This window comes from Setaria italica, chromosome VII, assembly GCF_000263155.2.
Source record: "Setaria italica strain Yugu1 chromosome VII, Setaria_italica_v2.0, whole genome shotgun sequence".
Classification (NCBI taxonomy): Eukaryota; Viridiplantae; Streptophyta; class Magnoliopsida; order Poales; family Poaceae; genus Setaria; species Setaria italica.
This window is the reverse complement of record NC_028456.1, coordinates 24,574,099-24,599,790: the sequence shown is the minus strand read 5'-3', so window position 1 is coordinate 24,599,790 and position 25,692 is coordinate 24,574,099. Positions and strand designations below refer to the sequence as shown.

The 25,692-nt window shown below is 41.0% G+C and overlaps 2 protein-coding genes across 3 annotated transcripts; one reads left to right on the top strand and one right to left on the bottom strand.

The window, feature by feature from the left end:
* Positions 1–5,918: 5,918 nt before the first annotated feature.
* LOC101767927 lies at positions 5,919–6,830 on the bottom strand. Its single transcript, XM_004976124.2, has 2 exons — positions 6,622–6,830; positions 5,919–6,496 (listed from the first exon to the last, which is right to left on the bottom strand). The coding sequence occupies exons 1-2, from the start codon at positions 6,747–6,749 to the stop codon at positions 6,286–6,288; spliced, it is 339 nt and encodes a 112-aa protein (XP_004976181.1). The 5' UTR covers positions 6,750–6,830; the 3' UTR covers positions 5,919–6,285.
* A 1,946-nt stretch (positions 6,831–8,776) lies between these two features.
* Positions 8,777–25,345, top strand: LOC101767266 (endoribonuclease Dicer homolog 4). 2 transcript variants are annotated; one of them, XM_004976122.4, is made up of 25 exons: positions 8,777–9,018; positions 9,882–10,059; positions 10,252–10,362; positions 10,689–10,829; positions 11,760–11,829; positions 13,019–13,083; positions 13,166–13,300; positions 13,412–13,540; positions 14,735–14,870; positions 15,089–15,182; positions 16,391–16,583; positions 16,704–16,864; positions 17,014–17,220; positions 17,301–17,566; positions 17,646–17,920; positions 18,004–18,428; positions 18,780–18,880; positions 20,154–20,365; positions 20,466–20,675; positions 21,966–22,424; positions 22,521–22,793; positions 23,205–23,534; positions 23,682–24,033; positions 24,551–24,665; positions 24,886–25,345. In XM_004976122.4, exons 1-25 carry the CDS (start codon positions 8,927–8,929, stop codon positions 25,052–25,054), a joined length of 4,899 nt encoding a protein of 1,632 aa, XP_004976179.1. In that variant the 5' UTR covers positions 8,777–8,926; the 3' UTR covers positions 25,055–25,345. The 2 variants fall into 2 exon arrangements, with proteins under 2 accessions (XP_004976179.1, XP_004976180.1); XM_004976123.3 differs by lacking the exons at positions 8,777–9,018; positions 9,882–10,059; positions 10,252–10,362; ... (2 more) ...; positions 13,019–13,083; positions 13,166–13,300 and having other exon boundaries at positions 14,730–14,870.
* The last annotated feature ends 347 nt before the right edge of the window (positions 25,346–25,692 follow it).

The following is a 25,692-nucleotide window of genomic DNA, read 5'->3' as shown; positions in this document are numbered from 1 at the left end:
TGCTTTTTTTGTGCTCCTCCAAAATGTCTTGATTCCGTTTATGTGTTTGTTTGTTGTTTCCGGTATCTGGCCCTGGTGCGTTCAATCAAATGGCTGGGGTGGTTTCGTGTCTAGCCAGGATGCACCAGGACCATAGCCAATGCTTGGAAGATTACGTGCTAAAATTTCGCAGGGTTCAGTTATATGTCACTGTGGTCAATTGTCCTCAACCCCAAATCATCCTAAAAAAAAATCAGCCTACTCAATTCAAGGCTTGAAAACCAGCGGTATGCATACAGCTACTCTTTGAGAAATCCCAAGAGGGAATCTGCGGTGTCACCAATTCACTTGTCAACGCACAACGCAAGAATACAAGGATAGATTCACTTATTTGTTAAATGGGTCGGATAGATTAGGCAAACCGTGTGCTAATGCCTCACCCAAACTGTGAGATCCATTTTCTGTTTTTTTAAAGAATTTTTTGTACTGCTAGCAATTTTGGTCTCACGCCATGTAGCCTCTTCAGGACACATTTAACTTGCTAGGCCAGAAATGACCAATGCTAATTTTTGTGGCTGTGATGATGGATTCTCACAAAGATTCTGCTCAGACGGCCGCCATATTTAGAGGGTGCTTGGATCTTTAGTCCGGACTAATCATATCGAATATTCTGAGACTAATTAGGAGGACTAAACATGAGCTAATTATAAAACTAATTACACAGATGAAGGCTAATTCGCGAGACGAATCTATTAAGCCTAATTAATCCATCATTAGCACATGTTTACTGTAGCATCACATTGTCAAATCATGAACTAATTAGGCTTAATAGATTCGTCTCGCAAATTAGCCTCCATCTGTGCAACTGGTTTTATAATTAGTATATATTTAATACTTCTAATTAGTATCTAATGACATGCTTCTTAATTTTGAGCCAATTTTTGCTCGTGTGTCAGCAATTTATTTCCGTAGCACGGACCAAATGGCCTCATGACGCCCCTTGAATCTCTGTGGCATGCCACTTGCTGAACCATTTTACTGCTGAACTAGACTACTACCAACAAGCAATTATGCATCAATCATTTGGATGCACTGTGTAGAGCGATGTCAACGGAGAAGATTCAAGTAGGCAACGTCATGGAGGAGGACTTTCGTGTGAAATCAATACTAAGTATGACAAGAAACGGAACCTGCAAGCGCATACTTATAAAGTTTTGTTTATAATACTATAAGCTAGAGTTCTTTTTGCTCCGGTCAGCATGACAATTTCTCTGATTTCGTAGAATAAAGGTATCTTGAGGGTTTTCATCTCCTGTGTGCATATAAACAACTCCTCTGGTTTGTACACACCCGTAATGGGCGACGTGCAAAACCGACAACCACATGAATTTTTTGGGTGATTCTGAGAAATATGTTGCTCCTTCATGATTTCCAGTCGTTGCAGATATGTTTTTCATATATGAATCTTCATACTTGGGAAAAGTCAGCGCCTTATTTCTGTTTCTCGATGTTTGCATTTCATTTTTCTCCATGCTGGCACATAATAAGAGTTTGGAGGAATCTTATTCAAATTCAAGCCGCAAACATGTACCACCAATCATCTAGTCCCCACTACACACAATTAACTACAGAATAAAATTTAGCGAATTGTCTAGTCTAGTTTTAAACCCCCCAAGTTGAGAAGATACCGCAAGCAACTACCAGTAAATTAGTGAAACTTTTCAAACATCTGCATCGATAGAACTAACCTACTTACTTTAGATTACAGCTCAACGGCATCACCGCCGCCGTAAAACGAAAACCCCCGCGGCGGGACAGCGACGGCGACCGAGAGCGTAAACAACGGATCCCCAAATGGCACAAGCTAACTCCTGCCGTCTCCTGCGGAGACCCGACGCAGTTGGAATTGGATCGCATCGATCGCCACCGATCGACCACCCAATGAAGGTCAGCGGCCGACTTGTTTATCACCCTCGCTGACGCCGCCTAATCGCCTGCGATGAGTAGACTAATCGGCGTGTTCAGAGGCAGCAAATCATCCTGGCATCCGAGTCTACCAGCCTCTGAATATTCAGAGCAAGACTGCGCCCACTTGTCGCGTCCGCGGAAGCAAAATTCCACTTCGCATGCTCGTTTATTAGCCGGACGTGGGGTGTGGAAAACTGGAGATGCTCCTTCCTCGCCCGAAGAGCTGTTTCTGCGCTTGGGATCTCTTGACCCCGGTTTAATCAACTGGGTTTTCTGTTGTAAGACTGCCGTAATGCGGTATCATCTGATCTACCTGCTGTTTAGATAATGTTGCTGGCTGGCTGTGTTCCTTTTGCTGTTGGCCTCCACATCCATTCGCCGGAGCTCATATCAAATACTGCTAGTATGTTTAGCTATTCATCCTCTGACCAACTAACTTGCCATGTCAACAGAAATTGTATCCCTAGTTCTGTACTCTGTACATGAAATACATTCCTGCAACCATGTCTTACGTACCGTTGTATGATCCCTTGATTACGAGTGGCATTGACACTGGACATGTTTGCCTATCAGTAGCAAGTCGGTATCCCATGGGCTGACAACTTCGTGTTGACTGGAATCTAATTGGGGCATGATCTGTTCATCATACGACTTAATTTGCATTCCCTTAATACGGTGGTTTCACGATCTGGTTATAGGTACGGGGATGTTTGAACTTGGGGCCATAACTCCACATCTTGTACTCCGTTTCTGGTGTGCCCAAGCATTTTTTTTGGTGGCACTTTGGTTCTGAATGTACTGGCGATCGACAGCCTTACCCATTCAGGCTGAAGAAAGGGGGTGCCTTACACTTCCATGCATGCTATTTAGTCTTTATCAAAACATTAGTGCCCTTGGTGACGAGTTCCATTACACCTACTCTGACGAAAGATTTACCGTTGCACGCATTCATCTTGTTGCGTTGCACTCTGTATTTTCTTTTCGCAATTTCAAGAAGAAAGCATGGCACTCTGCATGGCCGGTCGGTTTCCTGTTCTGTCTGGTACTGAATGATCATGAGTAGTTGAGCACATTGTGCTTGTCGGGAGCGATTGCAAGCATTCCCCGGTTCGCGTTATACTAATCCCTAAATTTTTATGGAATACATGATAAAAATCTTGCGAATGATCTGCAACTTGGAGGCTCGACTTCGCCAAGTTGATTTCTTAATTAGTATCAGCAGCTGCTGATGCTGTGGCTGGGAAAGGTGCTGGTATGATAACCAGATGATGCCGAACAAAGTCTACCCTGGCCCTTCTGCTTATGGGATCGATCAGAATACAAGACGCTGAAGTCATGACTGATTGAGATTCCTCAGAAAACAGATACATGTGACGCAGTGAGGATACAGATACCTCAAGAATCACATTTTAAAGTGCTTGACAGGGAAGAATAAGCAGCCAATTATGCTAGAGGAATCTAGGCAGACCCAGCTATCTTCCCATTGTCGAACGTTGCCATTGCTTGATTCAGATGCAGTTTATCTAGGCATCATCTGTGGTAGATTCCATGCAAGAATATTCATAGCTGAGCTGGTGAACACAGAAAACAACACGAAATTTTGCTCTCACCCTACTGGCCAGCTAATAAGTTCCATTTGGAGCCATGTCGCTGTTGCCTGCAGCTGCTGAAATAACAATATAGATTCAGTTACGAAAAGGGACAGCATCAGTTGTATATTAAGATGCAAAGTCAGCGACCGCTACATAGCGAAGTACCTAGCTTGTGCGACATGGCCTTCTCCATTTGATGGTATGCTGAAGTATGCTTAACAATGACAAGGTTTACCTCTCATTTAGTTTTTTGTTCTATACTACGATTACCTGCGTTCTCCTCTGTTTCCGGTAAGTAAATCCAGCAGCTGAATCAGTTTATCTGATTCACAGTATTCAACGAGGATGAGGGTACTCAAGTTACTGTCTCTGTTTGGTGAATGGTGATAGAGATGCACAGTTATCCCTACGCGTCTTGCTTGTGGAACCTGTTAACTGTGGTCAATTAGCAGACCTGACCAATGGAGCACGGAAGCGTAAATGTCACTGTTGTCCTGTCGGGCTGGTCCTGCATATTTCTTTTCGCAGGTTGGCATGGATACTCCGGCAGCTATTAAGAGTTGACCTTGTACGGGAGTAATGGTTGGAGGACTGGATCGCAGATGCAGCGGATTAGCGCTGATATTTGTTACCAGTCAAGAAAGGAGGGATCTTGATAGCGAGCCTGACCTGTTGTCGTTCCTGTTTCCTGAAAACGTTAATGTTCAGACCTCGCGGAAGCAGCTATCACACAGGCGTAGTTGCTTTTCTAGATAAATGTTCAGATTTGATGCAAGCGGTCAAGCAGCGACCCTGGAGTGTAATAAATACTTCAGCAGTGACGGAACGTTCCACTCCTGCTGACGTTAATTGCGACCCTGGTTGGGTTATTGCCGCAATGCCGCCGCTTGTAACTTTCGACAAGTGAAGGCCCAGATAGGCCCAAATTTGTGGCTCTGGATCTGTATGCCTGGATAAGGCCCACATTGAGATCTTCATCTGTAGGCATGCAGGCCGGCTTTCCGCAGGATGGCCCGGTTAAGCCCACCTTCCACAAAATGCAGCTCGGCTGCAGCCCGCATACGCTCCCTGCCGCAGGCTTTTGGACTCAGCTGCCAAGGCCTCTCTGGCCCATCTGTCCCCCGCGGGCATTGGCGATTTTTCATTTTTGTGTTTGGGTAACTGGGGTATGACTACTATCAGTTTTCTCGGAGGGTGCGTTTTGGTTGGCAGGATGAGGTGGCATGGAACGGTACGATCCCACTACGAGGGATGAGCCCATCCCTAGAAGGGAATATTCTCTTAAGATGCGGGATACCTTTGTCCCTCCAAAACGAGCGGACGGGACGTCCCACTTCGTCCCCATCAGGCGTCGTGGTTCTCCGTCTCGACTGCTTGAGTGCATGGGCGCTTGAGGAGGCTGGCCGGCGATGCCACGACGAGCAAGCGGTGTTGCGGCGCGGGCCCAGGGCGACAGGTAGGGAGGCGCTGCAGAGGCTGGTGGCGGTGGAGGCGGGATAGAGGAGATAAGGTTGGAAGGAAAAATTAATAAAGGGAAAAGGTGGATGATAGGTGGGGCTGAGAAAAATGTATAGGGTCCACTGCTAACACTGTTAAAATCACCATCTATCTCTCACTCTCAATCTCTCCAACCAAGCAAAAAATTAGGACGGAATCATCCATTCAACCAAACATGAGATGGAACGATCCCATATAAAAATCAGAAACGAGATATTTCCATTCTGCATCTCGTCTCCGAACAAACACACCTTAATTTTCAGCCTTGCCATTTTAGCTCCCAATGTAACGGCATCCAGCACCACGGGCCGGTTGCACCGCTGCCACGCTGCAGCATGGCGCCGTACAAGGACCGACGGAAAGTCACCACGCAAGAGAGCGAGGTGTGAAACTGCGAGGAAGGTCAAGTCTCAACTCTCAAGTCGCCATGGCGAGGACCATCGCTTTCTGGACCGGACTTGCCCGATCAGCAAGGATGGCATCGTCGAGCTCGTCGTCATCCACTTTACTCTCTTCACGCACCCCAAAGCCAGCCACTGAAGTTGAAAGCGAGGAGGCGGGTATTTAGATACGAGGTGTTAAACTTTAGTAGGATCACATCGGATATTCGGATGCTAATTAGGAGGACTAAACATGAGCTAATTATAAAACTAATTGCACAGATGGAGTCTAATTCGCGACACAAATCTATTAAGGTTAGTTAATCCATCATTAGCAAATGGTTGCTGTAGCACCACATTGTCAAATCATGGACTAATTAGGCTTACTAGATTCGTCTCGCGAATTAGACTCCATCTGTACAATTAATCTTGTAATTAGATTATGTTTAATACTCCTAATTAGTATTCAAATATCCTATGTGAAACACCCCGAAGAAAAGGAGAAGCGCAATACCAAAAGCAACCGGCGAGTGACCATCATTAAGCTCAAAGCAGAGGCGCCATCTGGTGACGCTGGGACACCGCACAGGTGTCACAACACTAAAGACAGGGCTGCCTTTGGACCTGCCGTTGCTCATAGTTTAACCGGCAAAACACACACACACACACACTACATTTCAGTATATTGCTAGCTAAACTGATGTGGACCAAGCCAGCAGTTTCTGTTGACTCACAAATCCTTGCTAGCTAAATCATGGTAGTCATCGTTCCAGAGGTTTTACAAACTGTATCTCACGTCAGGAGGAGTTTCAGGCACGTCAGAAAAAAGGAGACAAATAATGGTCGGCTGGACGTGTGGTGCTGATAATTCAGGAGGGGTCGAAGTTGTAGTGCTTGTCGACGCCGACGACGACGTCCCAGGTGCAGCTGAGACCCTTGGGGAAGACGACGAGGTCGCCGGCGCCGAACTCGACGCGCTCGCGGGAGCCCTTCACGGCGGCCCTCACCCTGCCCTTCACGAGGTAGCACGTCAGCGCCGCGTCGAACTTGAGCGGGAACCTCCCCGGCGGGCAGCCCCATCTTCCATGTTGCGCACGCACGAGGCAGGATCAGAGCAAAAACTTAGTTAAATAACGAAAGAACATGCATGTCATATGAAGAATTGAAGATATCCAAGAGAGAAATTAAAAAGAAAACTTGAATACTTGGGCCAGGACTTGACGCCGAGTTGAAGCAAGCGCGCCTCCGGCGGGTTCTTCTCCACGGTGATGGAGAGGCCGGGGGGCCTGCTTGTTGCCTCCATGGCGTCTGGGCTCGTCGAAGCCGTCCCCATGAGCTGCCTCTTTGACTGCGAAGATATAGAAGGTGCAGTGTGGACGGTAGTGGTGTGTGCCACTAGCTAGAGAGTACTAGCCGGCCGGCAATAGCTAGAGGGTCTAGAGGAATATAAAGAGGGATGCGACCAGTTGGATCGCTTGGATATGGAGGAGCGCCAAGCGCACTTGGATGTAGCGGAAGGAGTCCTTGTTACACAGAGGCACTGCACGAATCTCTGCATTTCGTGCTCTTTACCACAGCATCCTTGCATCCCAGATTCCCAGTGGCGAGTGCATATAAGTATATCACGATACAATTTCGCTCATTAAGATTTGAAATCCTGCTGCCCACTTTTATAAGCACGGATCTTGTATAGTACTATTTTTGTATTTTTGGATGACTAAATTCTACGACCCTAGCACGGACTCATACTCTCATAAAGCTCGATCTGTAGCCACTACGTACCGCAACAGGTGACAATGGAATATATTCCTATTAATCCTAAATACTCCATCCATTTCAAATTATAAATTATTTTAACTTTTTTTACATTCATAAACTTTGCTACGCACTCAGATATACCCTATGTCTAGATGCATAATAATTTCTATGCATCTAGAAAAGCCAAAACAACTTATAATTTGGAACAGAGGGGGTACTGTAGTATTGTCCACGACAAGATCTACACCGTGACTAGCAATATACAAATAAAAAATTGAAATATATTGTTTTAAATAGGAAAGAATTGGTTGGATGCCTTTGGAAATTAAGTTATTTCATGCCATCCAAATGCACAAGCTTATGAGGATAATAATCTCCATAAGGACACGAATGTGAAGCTGGAGTTTAAAGCTATCTATAGCGACATATGGTTCCTCGTCTTGATCAACAAGGAGATGAAGCAATGACCAGCGTTCTTGTGAAATACTCCATCCGTTCTAAATAAAAATCGTTTTAGTTTTTCTAGGTTCATAGATATTATTATGCATCACTATATCTAGACGTATAATAATATGTATGAACCTAGAAAAGCTAAAACGACCTACAATTTGGAACGGAGGGAGTAGAAAAGAATTATGATGAAATTTCCAATATGAACTTTGCATCCGCAGATGCACTCAGAGAGGGAAAAAAACCTTATGTTTGCAATCTGTACAAATTCTTGAATACTGATGTTCAAAACTAAAACAATTTGAACTAAGAAAAATGTAAATGGACTTACATTTATGATTGGAGGTAGTAAGTTGTTGTCTTGTTGAACTGGTTAAAAGTTTTAGATCCGAAACATATTTAAAATAATTTGAGACTTAGAACCCATGCAGTCCTTGACAATTAATGGATTACCAATGCCAAGTGATTTCCGCCTGATATGATGAGATTTCCAGCATCAAGCATTCAAGCTAAAACGAGCTAGAAGGAATCGCTTCTCCATCATGTTAGAGGTACACACTACAGAGACATAATGTGTATGTGTATGTAGAGAGCCATTTAATTTCATTGATTTCATTACTCCATCCTTTGTACAATAAATGAATTATTAATTTTGCCTGAATCTGCCCGTTTTATGACCTTTGGATATCATGTAAGTTCTACTTGTATGTCACTGCATTTCTAGGCCCCACATGTCACGGACAGACGGGCCCCAGCCCAGGTCACCCGTCCGTCGTCGTCGTCCACCCCGACGACACAAGAGCCAGCAAACCTCGGCCCATGGGCTTTGTAGATCGCGGTTCGTGTCACCGCCTCGCCTCATCATCAACGCGCACCTGCCCCCTTTTCGGCAGAGGACGAAAAAACCCGGCGCGACAGTGCAGATCGGCACACGGCGGACCCCCGGGCCCCACCGTCAAAAGGGTACCAGCGGGGTCCGTCTCCTCCTCCCCTCCTCTCCTCGTGCTCCGATCCTAGTAACCTGTACTTGCCCAGCCTGCCGCCCTTCTGACGCGACAAACAAGACTCGCTCCCACCTCTCTGTGCCTGCCTCATTTAACTCGCGCAAGCGCAACGCTTCCGATTCCATCCGCCCCCACGCTGCAGCCTCTCTTCTCCTCTCCCATCCGCGCACGGCCGTTAGCCCGCTTACATAATACATACACCGCGAGGAGCCGAGGAGGCTCAGCCTTTCTGGCTTCTGCTCCGTTCTGTTCCCTTCCCCACACACCCTCCCTCCTGCTCCAGCTCGAAGCTTCCGCCATGGGCGAGGGAGAAGACGAGGCCTCGAGCTCCGCCGCGGCGGCGAGCGCGGCCGCGGGCGGCCCCAAGGACCCGAGGAATATCGCGCGCAAGTAAGCGCTCTCCCTCCTCGTACTCTTCTCCCGATTCGTTTTTAGATTCTCGTGGCGTGTTTCTACTTTTGATGGGAGTAGAGAAGCGGCACAGCAGGGCTCGCTGATGATTTTTTTTGGGATCAATTTCTCGTGCGAGGCCGGTTTTAGGCGGGTTTTGCGGCGCTATTGCTGTTTTCTGTCGTTTCGCTTAGCGCTTCATGCTCGACACACTAGTTTCGATTTTTCTCCATATTTTTAGATCGGTTTGATCGAAGCACCGTTTCCGAACAGAGTTTTAGGAGTTTTCACATTAGTTGCGCTAGTATGTATGGTTGCAGCTATGGATGTTTAATGCTCCCCTGTTACGAAGTTCGAGAACGTGATACACTGATAGTACCCCTTTAATCTCCACGAGTCGGTCTTGTCAGAGGGCCTGTTCCGGGATAGGCCTGCGTGTCTGCCCATCGGTAACTCGTCAGGTTTCCCGTTGATAGCGGTTGCTCGGCACTAAAAGCATGTGTGATCCTCAAACTCAATTACTACTTTATGGCAATGTGGTGCGCCAGATGAATTAGAACATGGCAATGCATAAATGGACTGAAGCAATAACTGTACGTGATTTCGTGGTGATTGTGCCTTGTAGTCATCATTCCTATTACTACTTTGTGGCAAATGGTGGGCAGCCTTTTCATTTAATGTTGAATGAAGTAGTGTGAGACCATGTGTGCCTTTTTTTTTTTGAAAAAAATACATTGTCAAACAAACTAGGGGCACTCTGCTGCATTGTCTTAGCTTATTAATCAAGGGTTTCTCCTGTTTCCTTCAAATAATACCGCAGGTTTGGAAATGGCAATGATGGTTTGCTAGTTTTTGCTATTTAGGTATCAGCTGGATCTTTGCAAGAGGGCGGTTGAGGAGAACATCATAGTGTACCTTGGCACAGGATGTGGGAAGACACACATTGCTGTGTTACTCATGAATGAGCTTGGACACCTCATCCGCAAACCCAGCCGTGAGGTGTGCGTCTTCCTTGCACCGACCATTCCCCTTGTGCGCCAGGTAGGATAGCTCCTTGCTCCTCTCACTATGTCTATATTCTTTTCTGGTAAAGCGTGAAGGCATGGGCTCTAAAATTTTTACTCGATTACCTCAGTTGTTCATGGATGTTTCATGTTTGTAACCACATCTTCAGTACCAGGGGCAACTCTACATGCTTAGTCAGTGCTCTTTTTCTGTATTTATGTTTTGTAGCAAGCAACAGTGATTGCGGATTCCACCAATTTTAAAGTTCAATGTTACCATGGAAGCGGTAAAAACTTAAGAGACCACCAGGCATGGGAGAAAGAGATGGCCGAGTATGAGGTATGGTTTGCTCTATGTTCTATTTCCTGGCATCTGCCAAATGGCCATTGATCGTCCAGTTTTGAATATTTTCAATATTTATCATAAATCAATGAAGCTGTAGTACTTGAAAAATTTTGGAGAAAAATTTCAGACAGAGCTGCTAAACTTGTGATCATATTTTTTAAACCAGAGTTCTAACTCTCTAGTAACAAGAAAAATAAACAGTCATATCAACTTTTACACATAATTTTGGGCGAATATAATCTACTTATACCATTATTCTTTCTCTTCTCCATGCATTAGTTTTTTCTGCCTAACTTGTGCTGCTTTCTCTGCCACTTCAGGTCCTTGTAATGATACCTCAAATATTATTGCGTAATTTGCGGCATTGTTTCATCAAGATGGATTCAATCGTACTTTTGGTATTTGATGAATGTCATCATGCACAAGCACAAAAAAGGCATCCATATGCGCAAATTATGAAGGTAATTGCTCGCATGTTCAATGCTTGTAATATCAACATCTATTGGAAGTTTATATTCAGCCACTGAACTTCCTCCTGTACCTGTGCATCATTAAATCTTCATTTCTGTTGACTTTCTCTTGATGACAGGAAGTACCTTTGCTATTTTGACTAATTTTAATGTAGTGTCTTGTCAAAAAGGGAAAAAAAAGAAACTATCAGACTATACTTTTGTTTGGTACATGAAATATGTTGGTGGGTAAATTCCAGTCTCTGGAACAGATTTGATGTACAACCCCTTTTGCTAATGATGCCCTTGTCCAAATGTTTTCGGGTTGGAAACAATATGCGGAAAACATTTGGCATGTTGGAGACTTGTGCCTGTGCTTATACCTATATTAATGCATGCAAAGGATTCTTGGATTTCTACAATGGTTCCATTGACATCCTAAGATACAAATTATCCCTACATTCTTATATGCATATATAACTATTTTAAATTTATTCAAATCTATATCTGGCATCCATATTTGTATGGGAACATAGTTGCATGCTAAATCTTCGTAATCATATACTTTTCAACCAACCTTGGAGGAACTTTGTGACATTTTAATAAGAAGAAGCAAGAATCCATATTCGATGTCCTCTAATGGATATGGATGCTAGAAGCTCCAGATATAATTTCTTATCAAACTTATGGCGCATGGTCTTTTATGGCCTTTGCTGTTCTTTTTCTCTCAACATTTACTAATTGTACCACTGAGTGCGTCATGAGGGCTTGATCACGTAGTTACAACGACCGATTGATGAAATTTTATTGCTTTGAATCATTTGAACTTATGCAGAAGTTGGTGATGCTATATCTCTTAAACAATACTATTTAAAAAGTTAAATGAGCTGCAGAGGTCTAAGTCAGTCACTCAGTCTGAAAATGTTTATAACTATATTTCAGGAATTCTACAACAACGTTGATAAACCTCCTCGTGTCTTTGGCATGACTGCTTCACCAATTATTGGAAAAGGTAATGGGTTCTGACATAAATGTTTCGTGCCAGATCAATGTTCTTCCTTAACCTCTGCTGCTAGCAACTGTATTAACTTGATTTCCTTCTTTTCTCTCATGTTTCAATTTTCTAGGAGTCAGAATATAATCTTTCCCTTTCCTCATGCTATCAGTGCTTGAATCTTATTTTCTTTACCTCTATGCCTAACTTTCAAATTCTGTACTCCATTCTTTTTTCTTTGCCTTTGTGCAATTTATGCCATTGCTTGACAAGTACTCGCTCCGTTTGAAATTGTAAGTCGTTTTGGCTTTTCTAGGTTCATAGGTGTTGGTATGCATATGTCTAGATGCATACAAACACCTATGACCCTAGAAAAGCCAAAATGACCTACAATTTGGGACGGAGGGAGTACCTGTTAAAATCATCAACATTGAGCAGACAGACATGACATTACTAGATTTGTCTTTAGAAATGCTTTCATGATGTGCATCATATTCTTTAAGTTTTTTAAAAGAAAAATTAGACCAATCTAGAAGGAACTAGGGAGCTTTGCATTAAGAAGAAATAGGCATCCAAATTTGAGTTGAGGAGGGCTTGAATCTACGTGATGAAGTATTCTTTTCCAAGGTACATTAAGGTTCGACTAAAAGCAAGGATAATATACCGAAGGGTTAATTTGATCTGGCAGTTGAAATGAGGGAGAGGGAGAGGGCAGGGCTGGGGGGGGGGGGAATTTGCTCAAATGTAATATTACAAAATTAGAGGCAAATTGAATAGAATCATACTAAAAAGCCATCTTTCCAATCTCTTGCTTTCTGCCTTGAAGTCCTGTACATGTGTCAGGGGTTTCCTTAGTCTTGCCCTTCCTGATGGTCAAGTCGAAAAATGTTTTTCTTATTGGAGCGGAATAAGATGGATACCTATCTATCATCCTTTTGCTCCAAAATGTTGTTGAAATGAAAAGGTGAAAGTAAGGTGACTGGAGGATTATTGTATTATTATACCGTTATTTGTTGCAGCAGAAGAGTTCTTTAGATGGAAATTCTACATTTTTTGAGGAGCACACAAAAGAGTGTTTAAACGAACACAAACAGACGAAATATTAGAAGATATTGTTGCTTATTTTCCTCTACAGCTGTGTTATCGAATTTAACTATATTTCTTCCCTATGGCTGGCTAATTATCATAACTATGCTTTCTGTAACAGGTGGGTCTAACAAGCTTACGTACACTAAATGTATCAATAGTCTTGAGGAATTACTTAATGCAAAGGTACATGCCACCAGTGTTTTCCACAAATCTGCTCGGCTTAAGGGATTGATTTTGATAAACCTGTAACTCCCATGGTGTATAGGTTTGTTCAATTGATAATGTAGAACTTGAAAGTGTGGTTGCTTCTCCTGATATTGAAGTGTACTTTTATGGCCCAGTTGGCCACTCTAACTTGACTGCAACTTACAGCAAAGGGCTTGATGGTTATAAGCTCCAGGTGATATTTTGTTCTCTTGTACCAGATTTATCTTTGATCCAGTTGACATGAACTTATGTGTTCCTTTCTCTTTTATTTGTCCTTCAATTACTTCTGTTGAGCATGGAACAGTCTGAATGCATGCTAAGAGAGAGCCTATGCAATTTCAAGGAGTCCCAGAAGAAACTGAAGACCTTGTGGAGGTTGCATGAAAATTTGATTTTCTGCTTGCAAGAAGTTGGTCTTTTTGGAGCTTTGCAAGTGAGTTGGCACAGTTTGTTCAACTGATGTTTCAGATCTTTACAATCTTGCCTCAGTCAAATTCCTTATTCGCCATTCCTAACTTGTACTTTGGCATGCTCTCCAGCAAGTGGTAGTAGGAATGTAGAACTTCTACTGTAACCACGAGTAGCTTGCATATGTGTATAACACTGCCGATCTTTTTAGGGACATAACCTTTGAATCTTATTTTTGTGTTTAAACTGACTATAGTTTATTTCTTTCCTTCTTTCGGTGACATTTGTGATGATTTTCACTAGACAAAAACCCTTACTATGATAAAGATGTTTGAGGCTTGCAGATCCCAACCAAATAACTGACATTCTTGCAAGAATTCTTTTTTTCATTACAATTATTAGTGTTGCCCTTTTCTTCTACCTTCACTAAAATGCAAGATTCACTGAACTCAAAAGGAGAGGCTTTGAAAAGATGAGAGGCCCAATTAGTTTGCTGGATCATGTAGTGTTACTGCCACCATTGCGACTACAATAATTTTGCTTTATTTTCTCTTGTAGTGGATCATGTAGTTTTACTGCCTCGTTGCATAATGTAGGATTTTGGTACATACATGATCGAGTATTTCGCTGGCAAGTGATGATTTGGACTCGATTGAGAAAGATGTTAGAGCTTAGAGCCCACTGTGAAAATCTGCTTATTCTGAAAGAACCAACTAGTATTATGATTGGCATGAGCCTATTCTTATGCACTTTTCTGTTCTGCTTGTGCGTAGTATTATGTACTGTCAGGAGTATGGATCGATTTAAGAATATTCCTGTAAATTCTGTTACATGTGATTGTTCATTTAGTTCCAAAATTCTTTATTTGCAATTTCAACTTAGAAAATGCTTTATTCACAATTGAAAATTCGATATCCTTGGTTGTTTTCCCCTTTAGACAAATAGAGATAGAATGTGTTTTGTTTCTTGTAAAACTTTTTAGATCCTGTCCATGTTGGCCTGTTTTGTTTGGAGCAAAACCTTGTCATGCCATAGTTTCTGATGTGTTTTTTTGTTTGATGCCATGATTGTTGCTTACCTCACATTCTTAGCCCCATAACATACGTGTCATAGAACCATTTTCTGCCAGACTTTTTTCCACATGTGGAATCCGTTTCAGGTGCCGCAGTTTTTTGCAGAACACCACATATCTGATATTATTTGTTTGATTGTAGTGCAGGCTGCAAGGACCTTTCTATCTTCTGGTGGTGGTAGTCTTGATAGAAAGGGGTTTGACATAAATGACAATCATGCCAGTTTTGTACAGCACTATCTACACAAAGCAATTTCTCTTCTAAGCTGCGACATATTAGATGGTGAGAAACAAAGCAATTTCTCTTCATGCCAGTTTTGTATGCATCTTTTCTTAGTTTCGGATTTCAAGAAGGATAGGTGATCTGCAGTTCTGCATATGTCATACCTATACTGGATGGATTGATACCTTTTGGAGTGACTTTTTATTGTAAACAAATATAATCTGAAAAATCATTTTTTATAATTATCAATTCAAAAATCTGACAAGACTTGTTTTTAGGTGCTGATGCTGATTCTGTTGATCTGGAGACACTGGAGGAACCTTTATTCTCAAAAAAATTTGCAGTTCTTATTGACGTTCTGTCAAGATACAGGTAAGCCAGATCACTTATGCTACTGTCATTTTTTTATAAATATACCTTTGATTTTCAATCATGTACAGCATTATAATTTGTAAGCTACAATCCTGCTGGGTGCTTGGCTTCTCTGCCACCACATTCTTTCAATCAAATATGGTATCAGCTATGTATATAATTATAAATACCTTTGCATTACATTGAAAAACACATAACTGTACAAACTTAAGGTAATGGGCTAATGGCCTGCTAGCATATACTAATTTAGGCATCTTATATCACAACACAAACAAGCTGAGCCTAAAAATGAAAAAAGCATGTCTTTCAAGTTAGATGTAGAACTTTCCGTTGAAGGTAACTCAGCGTCATATGCATCCATTGAAGATTTTTAGAGCCCATCTGATTACTATGGTAGCTAGCAAGCTGCAAATTTATATGAGCAAAGATGAATGTATTCAGAATGGAAATAGTGTTGGTTGACCTCAAATACTACTTATAGAAAGTACGTGCCTGGATATATTATTTTGCACAATGGAAAGTGTAGAGAGATAGCAGTTGGGAAAACACCACACACCCAAATGAGTGTGTGTGTGTGTGTGTGTGGGGGGGGGTGACCTCTATATATATAGCCAATAGAAAGGGATACAACTGATTCTGGGTTTTCATATATAAGATGATGCCAACAAACTGGTAACTAAGTTCACTATGAATTACCAGAAAGACTATTTATGCTATGTATTTGAAAGCACCTACTAACACATCTTCATTAGCTGAAAGCATGGCATACATTATAATTCACAGGTATGACAAGGGCTTTGTTACTCTTTGCATAACCTGCAAACTCCGTCTTGTATGAAAACCCATCACAATAATTGGATATGCACCTGTCAGAGGGAAGCCCGAAACATCTGTTATTTCCTTGGGCTGTCATTGCTAAAATACCAGCTTTTATCCCATTTGTAACTGCTAGTAAAACCACGTTGAGACTTATGAATAAGCGATAAAATGTGTATAATACTCGAGTAGATGTGCTGCGCCAAGGATGCTTCCTGCTTTGTTGAAATCATATTCCACTGGTTTGCTGTTTGGCCTAAATAAGTTGAAAACCCAGCTGGAAACCAAGCAATTTTAATGTCTTAGCTGTAACCACTTCAAAATAAGTTTGTGCCTTTGGTTCTATTGTCATCGTCCTGGTTATTTTTTCCTTTGGTTTTTAAAACAAGCAGGCTAGAGGAAAACATGAAGTGCATTGTTTTTGTGAAAAGAATCATTGTCGCAAGAGTAATCTCACATATTCTCCAAAACCTGAAGTGCCTTGATTTCTGGAAATGTGAGTGTCTTGTGGGATGCCACTCAGGATTGAAGAACATGTCAAGGAACAAGATGGGTTCTATCATTGAAAAGTTCTCTTCGGGTGAGGTATAGTTTGAAGTTGGTGTCTTCTTAATAGTTCCTGTTAGGTTTCTATATCTCTGCCAACGCCAGTATATATGTTAATGTTTCTTGTGTTACAGCCCATTTTTCTTTACTTTTTTGCAGGTGAACCTTTTGGTTGCTACTAGTGTAGGTGAGGAGGGACTTGACATTCAGACATGCTGCCTTGTTGTGCGGTTTGATCTCCCAGAAACTGTTTCTAGCTTTATCCAGTCAAGGGGACGTGCCCGGATGAGTAAATCTAAATACATTTTCCTCCTGGAGAGGTCATTCCTCCCCTCCCCTACCCTCCCCAACACACACCAATCACGCTGGCTAATTTGCAGTTTACACTAACCTATCTTAAAATTTCCTTGAATTTAGTTCTTTTATTTTGGTTTTAGACTTTGAAGGTCTCCATTTCAATATGTACCAGGGGAAACCAATCTCAGGAGAAGTTGCTTGGTGATTATATTACTGGCGAAAGTATTATGGATAAAGAGGTTAACTTGAGAACTTCAAATGATATGTTCGATTCCCTTGAGGAGAACATCTATCGAGTGAACAACACTGGTGCTTCCATTAGCACTGCTTGCAGTGTATCTCTATTACATTGCTATTGTGACAACCTTCCAAGAGATAGGTATGCAATGTCCGTTAATTATTCTACCAGTTCTGTGTCATGTAATATTTTACTAAAATAATTTGACATCCCTTGTGCAGGTTTTTTTTTCCTTCTCCATCATTCTTCTATGTTGATGATGTTGAAGGAATAGTCTGCAGACTAATTCTCCCACCAAATGCTGCTTTTCGTCAAGTGAACAGTCAACCCTGTCCATCAAAAGATGAAGCTAAGAGAGATGCATGCTTGAAAGCATGCATAAGACTTCACGAACTGGGTGCTTTGACAGATTTTCTTCTGCCGGGCCAAGGCTCTAGAAAGACTAAGGTATCAACAACAGATATATTAGAAAGCAACAAAGCTGAGGGTATGGTCATGGTTCATTATTCAGAATATAATGTGGGAAACATTGGTAAATTGGCTTAACCCCTTTTTCCATGTTTCAGATGAAAGTTTTAGGGAAGAACTTCATGAGATGTTGGTTCCTGCAGTTCTGAGATCTTCAAGATACAAACTGGACTGTTTGTTGAACTTGCATTTCTACTACATAGAATTTATTCCCAAACCAGCAGATAGACGATATCAGATGTTTGGTCTTTTTGTGATCGATGCCCTTCCAAAGGAAGCTGAAAAGTTGGATGTTGAATTGCATCTTGCACGTGCGAGGATTGTGAAAGCAGGAATTAAATATTTGGGAATGATTACTTTTAACAAAGAGGAGGCACTGTCTTGCTCATCTGTTCAAATGATACATAGTTTTTCATGATATGTTACTTGACATGTCTCCATTGTTTTGTTTTCCAGATGATGCTCGCACACAATTTCCAAGAAATGTTTTTGAAAGTTCTCTTGGACAGATCTGAGTTCACTTCATCTTATGTTATGTTGGGGAATGATACTGCGTTTCAAATGGATTCAACATTTTACCTGTTGCTTCCCATCAAACAGAAATTCTATGGTGATAAATTTATTATTGATTGGCCAGCAGTAAAGCGGTGCTTATCATCACCTGTATTTCAAGATCCAACGAGTTTATCTCTGCATGACTCATATTTGCCAAATGAGTCTTTGAAGCTTCTTGACGGAACATACAGTAAAGCTGATGTGATTGGCAGTTTGGTCTTCACTCCCCACAACAACCTGTTTTTCTTCGTTGATGACATTCTGGATGAAATAAATGGTAAAAGTGAATTCAACGGTGCAACTTATGCAGCACATTTTGAGGAAAGGTAATAAGTTTCTTGCATGCCCATTCTTAGCATTCTTTTATTTTTTTTTTACAAATATAGCAAAATATAGAAAAATATTTGTATACCATATTGAGCAGCCATCAGGGCAAATATACATCACTAAGCTCTAAAATTTCAAGCTATGTGTACCATTTCAGAAGTAAAGTAGAAATGTATGTGTGGATTTATTTATCCATATATCTAGAATTGTATCATTCATAGTATTCAGTATTTACCTTTATCTTATACTAGTCATGTATCTTTACTTCTGCCTCATTATAATCTGTCCCACCAAAATAAAGCGATGCATCTGTTCAATTGCTTCATAACTTTACACCTTATTGAAACCAGGTTTGATATCGAGCTATCCCATCCTGAACAGCCATTTTTGAGAGCAAAACAACTCTTCAATCTACGCAATCTGCTGCATAACCGACAACAAGAGAGCACAGGTTAGTCTATTGTTCTTTGAAGACAAGTCACTATTGCTTGATATCATCGCTGTTTGACCACAGTACTCGTGATCAACTTGTCCAAAGGTGAAATATTAGTGACCACAGTCTGCAATTTAAGCACATTTGTGTCATATGTGGCCATGATTTCTTTAACACCTCTGATACTTTTAGCGCAATGTTTCGCATGGATTATCTATGTATTTGATGATCACCCTCCACATAATATTATTGTGAGAACACAAAAAAAAAACTAGAAGAAGTACGCATAACAAGTCTAAAAAAGGACATGCATACACACCGGTTTAAGGAATCAAAGATGACCTAATAACGAGCCTGCTAGCTCCAGCAGAACGCCATAGTGTGGATTCTTCATGGATCCTGAGAATGACCTGAGGAACTCTAGCCTCAAAAAACACTCATTGTGATGCTTCGGAGAAGCCAAGCTACCAACCTGATCAGGGAGTGAAAACCCTTGCCCTGCTGGCTCACCACTAGGACTGTTGCCTCATGCCACCAGTTCTGAAAGGACTGAAAGGAGATTGAGCTTTGGCTCGTTGGTGCTGTGTGCAGTAATGCAACTGGCTGCAAAACCTCCACCAACAACTGTCTGGTGAAGACGCAGTCAACGAGAAGGTGTGATAGTCTCTTCCGCCTGATCACAAAGTGGGTGTCACGGAGGGTGAGGCAGTCACCAGTGGGCAAGACGATCAGCAGTCCAGCATAATATAATATTCAGTTGCCAGGCGGCCAGAAGTATATTAACGGCTGTTATATGGCCACTTCTGCAGTCTGAGCCTAATAGGGTTTTCCTCTCAAATCTAAGATTAAACGATGACATGATTACTTTATGGTTCTCAGTGTTGGAACCAGCCAAATTTGGTATTGCCACTGACAGGTCATTGAGCAAGTCTTGGTATCAAAAGATCCCATCCATTTGATTGTCAACTCATGGATGGCTCATGTAGAGTTATACGTATATTGGAAAAAGTCCCTTCAACCATTTATCTTATTTTATTTTTCTTTCAAAATTTTCAAACTGCTTGTGAATTTCAATCAGATTCATGAACTGTAAGCGAATGTATTTGATCTGGTATTTCTTCCTGCTGTGATGACTTTCAAGCAATGAGATGACTGTTGTGTACCCAAGCCATTACTTGTTCCTACTTAGAATATGTTACTACCGTATTGTGATTCTTTGATTGTTCTGAACCTGGTAGGCTGTTACAGTACTTTTGATATTAAGTTTTTCCCCTTTTCTATTTCATATAAGAATCCGAGGGCCGTGAATTGATGGAGCACTTCGTGGAGTTACCTCCAGAGCTATGCTCTTTGAAGATAACTGGGTTCTCAAAAGATATGGGTAGTTCTTTGTCCTTGCTACCGTCTTTAATGTGTCACTTGGAGAATTTGTTGGTGGCTCTCGAGTTGAAGGATGTCATGTTATCTTATTTCCCAGAGGCTTCTCAAATTAGTGCTTCTGGTGTAAGTCATGCTTACTTTTGCACTGTTGATGATGAAACTTCTAGTTTGATTTTGCTATTTATGCTGGAAGTAATTGTGATTTATGACAAATTCATTACAGATCCTTGAAGCGCTGACTACTGAAAGGTGTTTGGAGAGGATCTCGTTGGAGCGATTTGAAGTCCTAGGTGATGCTTTCTTGAAGTATGTAGTTGGGCGCCATAACTTTATTTCATATGAAGGACTTGATGAAGATCAGTTGACCAGGAGACGTTCTGATATAGTGAATAATTCAAATTTATATGAGTTATCAATTAGAAGAAATTTGCAGGTGAGTTGATTGTATTACTGATTCCAATATTACTTTATGCTAAGTAGTTATTTCATCTTATCTTACTATAGAACAGATCCGATGTACTCATCCTTGTGCTGCTGACAAAGGTTGAAGTAGAACCTCAAGCGCCAGAGGGCAAAAGTTTGAATCATGATTTTTGTCCCGTTCAAGACTTTATAAACAAATTCACCTTGTGACTTGGGACTTAATGTTGCATTTTATTCCTATCACATCCTACATCAATGCAATATACACCTTTTTTCCTTGAACATGCAAGATAGCTGCATATCATTTTACTATAGAAGAATAATATAAATAATACCAGACATCCCACGGAAAACAAGTTAGAGCATACGTGCTACTGATTGAGAAGGAAAACAAACAAACAAAAGGCCTTAAAGCACTTTCTCTATCGTATTAACAGCCGCCGGAACTCTTTTGCCCCAGCAGCACCCCGCAAAATAAGCACCGACCCTGTTCGCATGTAGAGAGGCACCATTAAAGATGGACCCGTTGCAGTGATTCCATAATTACCAAGCAACCAGAATAATGAGGGAACTAAATCCCCCTTTTAAGTTGCTTGTCAACCTGTTTAAGTGCTTGACTCCACAAAGGGGAAAGCCTGATTGCGTCTGCCTATAGCGCCACCAGGTGCAAGCCAACCTGTTGGTGGAGAGTACTGAACCAGACTTGCCTCGAGACCACACAAGAAACCAGGAGGTGCTGCATTGACCCAGCAGCCTGATCACACAGCGGACAGTGGGTGTTTAGCTAGTCTATCAGCTGTCCAGCATCAGTTGATAATTGCCAACCACATGAAAAATTACAGTGCAGCGGTGCCCACAATTTCTAAATCCGTTTCAAGGGGAAAACCTGATACTACCAATGAACAAAGTATTATAGGCTGACTTGCAGGATTAGATCTCAGATTCAGTGAGCTTCCAAACATGCTGATTCTGTACTTGTTGAAGAGTGACATCATCAAATCCCAAATATGGAGATAATCAACAATTGCTTGTACCGTCAAAAGCTCAAAGCCCCCTTTATATTGGTGACCCATCCTCGATTCAGCCCTTGTGCAACTTAGCTTTGAAGTGCATTATGTTTAAGTAGAAAATCAGAGCTCCTGTCTTTTGTGTGTGTGTGTGTGTGTGTGTGTGTGTGTGTGTGTGTGTGTGTGTGTTTTACCACTGTAGGTGAAAATAATTTAAGTTTTCTATAAAGTTTTACCAAGAAACTCTGCACTGTGCTACACAAAATCTAAAGCATCTTTTTTGCAAACTTTAGGTATACATACGGGATCAACAGTTTGAACCTACTCAGTTCTATGCACTGGGAAGGCCATGTAAGGTGGTTTGCAATCCTGAAACAGAAGCGAGTTTACACCCGAAGAATATCGACCCAGATAAGCGAGACAACTGTAACTTGAGGTGTACAAAGTCACATCATTGGTTGCATAGAAAGACGATTGCAGATGTTGTTGAGTCACTTCTTGGAGCATTTATTGTTGAGAGTGGATTCAAAGCTGCATTTGCATTCCTAAATTGGATGGGAATAAATGTTGATTTTAAAGATGATGCTCTCTATAGAGTATTAGACGCAAGCTCGGCCAATTTGTCTCTCATGGATTACATCAACATTTCTGAGCTTGAAGAATTGATAGGTTACAAATTCAAGCACAAGGGTTTACTTCTCCAAGCATTTGTACACCCTTCATTCAATAAACATTCTGGAGGATGCTACCAGGTCTGACCTTCCCTTTTCCCTTTTTGTCTCATTGTTAGCAAACAATTCTGATAGTGAAGAATCTGCTCACTAACATATTCTTTGCATTCTAATCAGAGGATGGAGTTCCTTGGAGATGCTGTTTTGGAATATTTGATGGTCTCATACCTCTACTCTGCTTACCCAGATCTCAAGCCTGGTCAAATAACAGATCTGAAATCATTAGCTGTCAATAACACTTCATTTGCTTATGTAGCAATTAAGAAATCTATGCATAAGTATCTTATAAAGGATTCTAAATATCTTATGGCAGCGGTAAATAAATTTGAGAATTATTTTAATCTTTCCAATTCAGAGAAAGATTTGTCAGAAGAACCAGCATGTCCAAAGGTACACATTTTTCTTGATTGTTTTCTCTTTGCTGCGAAGCCTTTAGTTATCTTTCTATATAATTTGTGGATGAACCCTTTCTCTGAAGAATGTATTTTGTCTACACTTCTTCATAACCCTTTTTCTTTGCCTTGAGTTGAAATAAAAGTAATAAATAATTACTGCTGAAAGATAGTGCTTCTTGAATTATTCAGATTCAAAGATGTGTATAGCTATTATAAGATAAACAGAGGTGAATCAATTGCATGTATTTGGAATCCTTTAGTATTGTAACTCTGTCCAGCTCATCTAATATCTTAGCAACTGTTTTTGAAAATAGATTTTCTTAATGGATCACATAATTTATAGGAAGAGAACATAGTGTTTTGTTTGTCCTCAATGCTTGTATTCTTTTTTGTTGTAACCATGCAGGTTCTTGGTGATATTGTTGAATCTTGTGTTGGTGCAGTGCTTTTAGATTCCGGCTTCAACCTGAACCATGCTTGGAAGCTAATGCTAATGCTTCTAAAGCCAATATTGAGCTTCTGTGACATGCACATAAATCCTCTGAGAGAACTCCGTGAACTTTGTCAATGTAATGGTTTTGACTTAGGCCTTCCCAAACCTATTAAGGCTGATGGAGAGTTCCATGTCAAAGTGGAAGTTAACGTAAACGGCAAGATGATAAGTTGTACAGCAGCAAACCAGAATTCAAAACACGCTAGAAAGTTGGCTGCACAAGATACACTTTCTAAACTGAAGGTATATTTGTTTTGGCAATATGTTATGAAATGGAAAATGCGTGTTTCTCTAGCACCATAGTTTCTCATACTTTTGATCTATTTTATTACTTAGAAGGCATGCCAAGGCCAACTTAATGGTGGCAATAATGAAAGCACTTTTATGCAGAATTATGGATACAAGCATAAGAGCAAATCACTGGAGGAGATTTTGCGTACTGCCACAAAAAAAGAACCAGAATTAATAGGCTATGATGAAGAACCAATCAAAGTTGATGGTGTACCTTTAGAAATGAAGAATCTACAGATGAATGGAGAAATGGAGGAAAACATCTTTTTTGGAAATAATGAAGCATTTTTCATTGGGAGGTCTGCAACCTCCATTCAGAGAACAGGAGAAGACAACAAGGTTGACAGGAATGATGCCAATAATGGAAGGATCAATAAGTCCAATGTGGTTACGCAGAATGGTTGTCTACCTAGAGGGGAAGCTGCTAAAATAAACAAAAAAGAGTATCATGGTATGCTAATTTCTGAACTTCAAATTTTCTTCTCTTTTGAATATGATTGCCATCCAAAATTTTGAATGGAGCATGCAAGGTGTTCAAACCTGATGAATGTATAAAGCGCCCCTAAATTAATCACACTTGTAAATTTACGGTAGCTGTTGGTCTTCAATCCTTTATTGATAATTTTATATCCTTATGAAATTAGATGTTTGTAGTGCTTGCAAGCTCCGCAAATATTTGTGATAACATTTAGCATAGGAAATATGCTACAACAAAGTTGTGCGTGGAAAAAGGCAATTTCCTATTTTATTCAGCTTTATAGTGTACACTTAAAAATCTATTGCTTGGGACATAACTAATACACGCAAGAGTGTACACTGTATTTAAAAAACCTTTTGGGTGAGAACTCACAAGATTTTTATCTTCACTATGTGATAAGCATCTTTGTAGTTGTTTAGCAAGTGAAATGGTGACCATATTTTAGTTTTGATTAATTTTAGAGGTAGTTTACTATTAAGCATCTTGACAGGTGATATGGTACACAAAACAGCAAGGTCATTCCTTTATGAACTATGTGCTGCAAACTATTGGAAACCTCCTGAATTTGAGTTATGCAAAGACGAAGGACCAAGTCACCTTCGAAAGTAAGCTCTTCTACTTACTGAATATCTTTGAGTGAGGAAATTTATTAACTTGTATCGTTTACAATTAGAATTATGTCTTGAAACTGGAATGATGTCTGTGTTCTAGTATCATTAAAAGGTTTATCGTTTAGATATGGGAAATGATGTCGGTATTGAGTCACCAAGATGACCCATGATTTATACATCTAACTATTGTCCACTTGTGAAATGACGCTCACAGGTTCACTTGCAAGGTCCTTGTTCAGATCATGGGACCTTCAGCGACTCTTTTGGAGTGCTACAGCGATCCCAAGCTACAAAAGAAAGCCGCGCAGGAGCATGCCGCCCAGGGGGCTCTCTGGTGCCTCAAGCAACTTGGATACCTCCCAAAAGATGAAACTCATGTCTAGCACCATTTTCAGGTTTTTGTGGCCTTCAGTCACATACGTAGAGCCCATATGTTTGTTAGGACATGCTTTATAGACTCAGGAAACATTTGTGTAATTGTGTTAAGGTAAACATGCATTCTATTCAGAGATGCGTTGACCAGTGCGCAGCTCTTGCATCACGTATATAAAAGATGCAGTAGCTATTTTTGCCCATTCATGTTGTGTTACACACACACACACAGTGTGCTAGGTCGCTGGGTGACGGGCTGGACCTGAATTTAGTGAAGGAACGTACTCCTTACGTTCACATCATTAACTTTCGCTATTCCTTTGATTTTTCATCTTTTCTATAAATATTTGCACAAATAGATAAATATACAAGCCAAGCTCAAAATAATTTTGGTGTAGATCCTAATCATTTCAATGTATCAAAATTTTGATTAAATAACTGTTGATCAAAATTTTGAGTAAAGATATATATATTTTTAAGAACGAAGATATTACACCCACAACTACAAGTATACAAAACAAGGGTTCCTGTTTAGCATAGGGAGACGAGGCTCTATTAGAGCGCGTAAACCCTCCTTACTTGCAGGTAATAATTAAGCAAAACCCCCTACAAGTTGCGACGTGCTGCGAATCTGCGATCGGCGGCGCGC

Bases quoted from the DNA above. Each gene is read 5' to 3' on its own strand.
- LOC101767927 (XM_004976124.2), bottom strand. From the start codon at position 6,749: ATGGGGACGGCTTCGACGAGCCCAGACGCCATGGAGGCAACAAGCAGG. The intron at 6,497-6,621 runs GTATTCAAGTTT...GCAACATGGAAG, and splicing joins GGCGTCAAGTCCTGGCCCAA to ATGGGGCTGCCCGCCGGGGA.
- LOC101767266 (XM_004976122.4), top strand. From the start codon at position 8,927: ATGGGCGAGGGAGAAGACGAGGCCTCGAGCTCCGCCGCGGCGGCGAGC. The intron at 14,871-15,088 runs GTGAGAAACAAA...ACTTGTTTTTAG, and splicing joins AAGCTGCGACATATTAGATG to GTGCTGATGCTGATTCTGTT. The intron at 17,921-18,003 runs GCACTGTCTTGC...TTTGTTTTCCAG, and splicing joins TTACTTTTAACAAAGAGGAG to ATGATGCTCGCACACAATTT.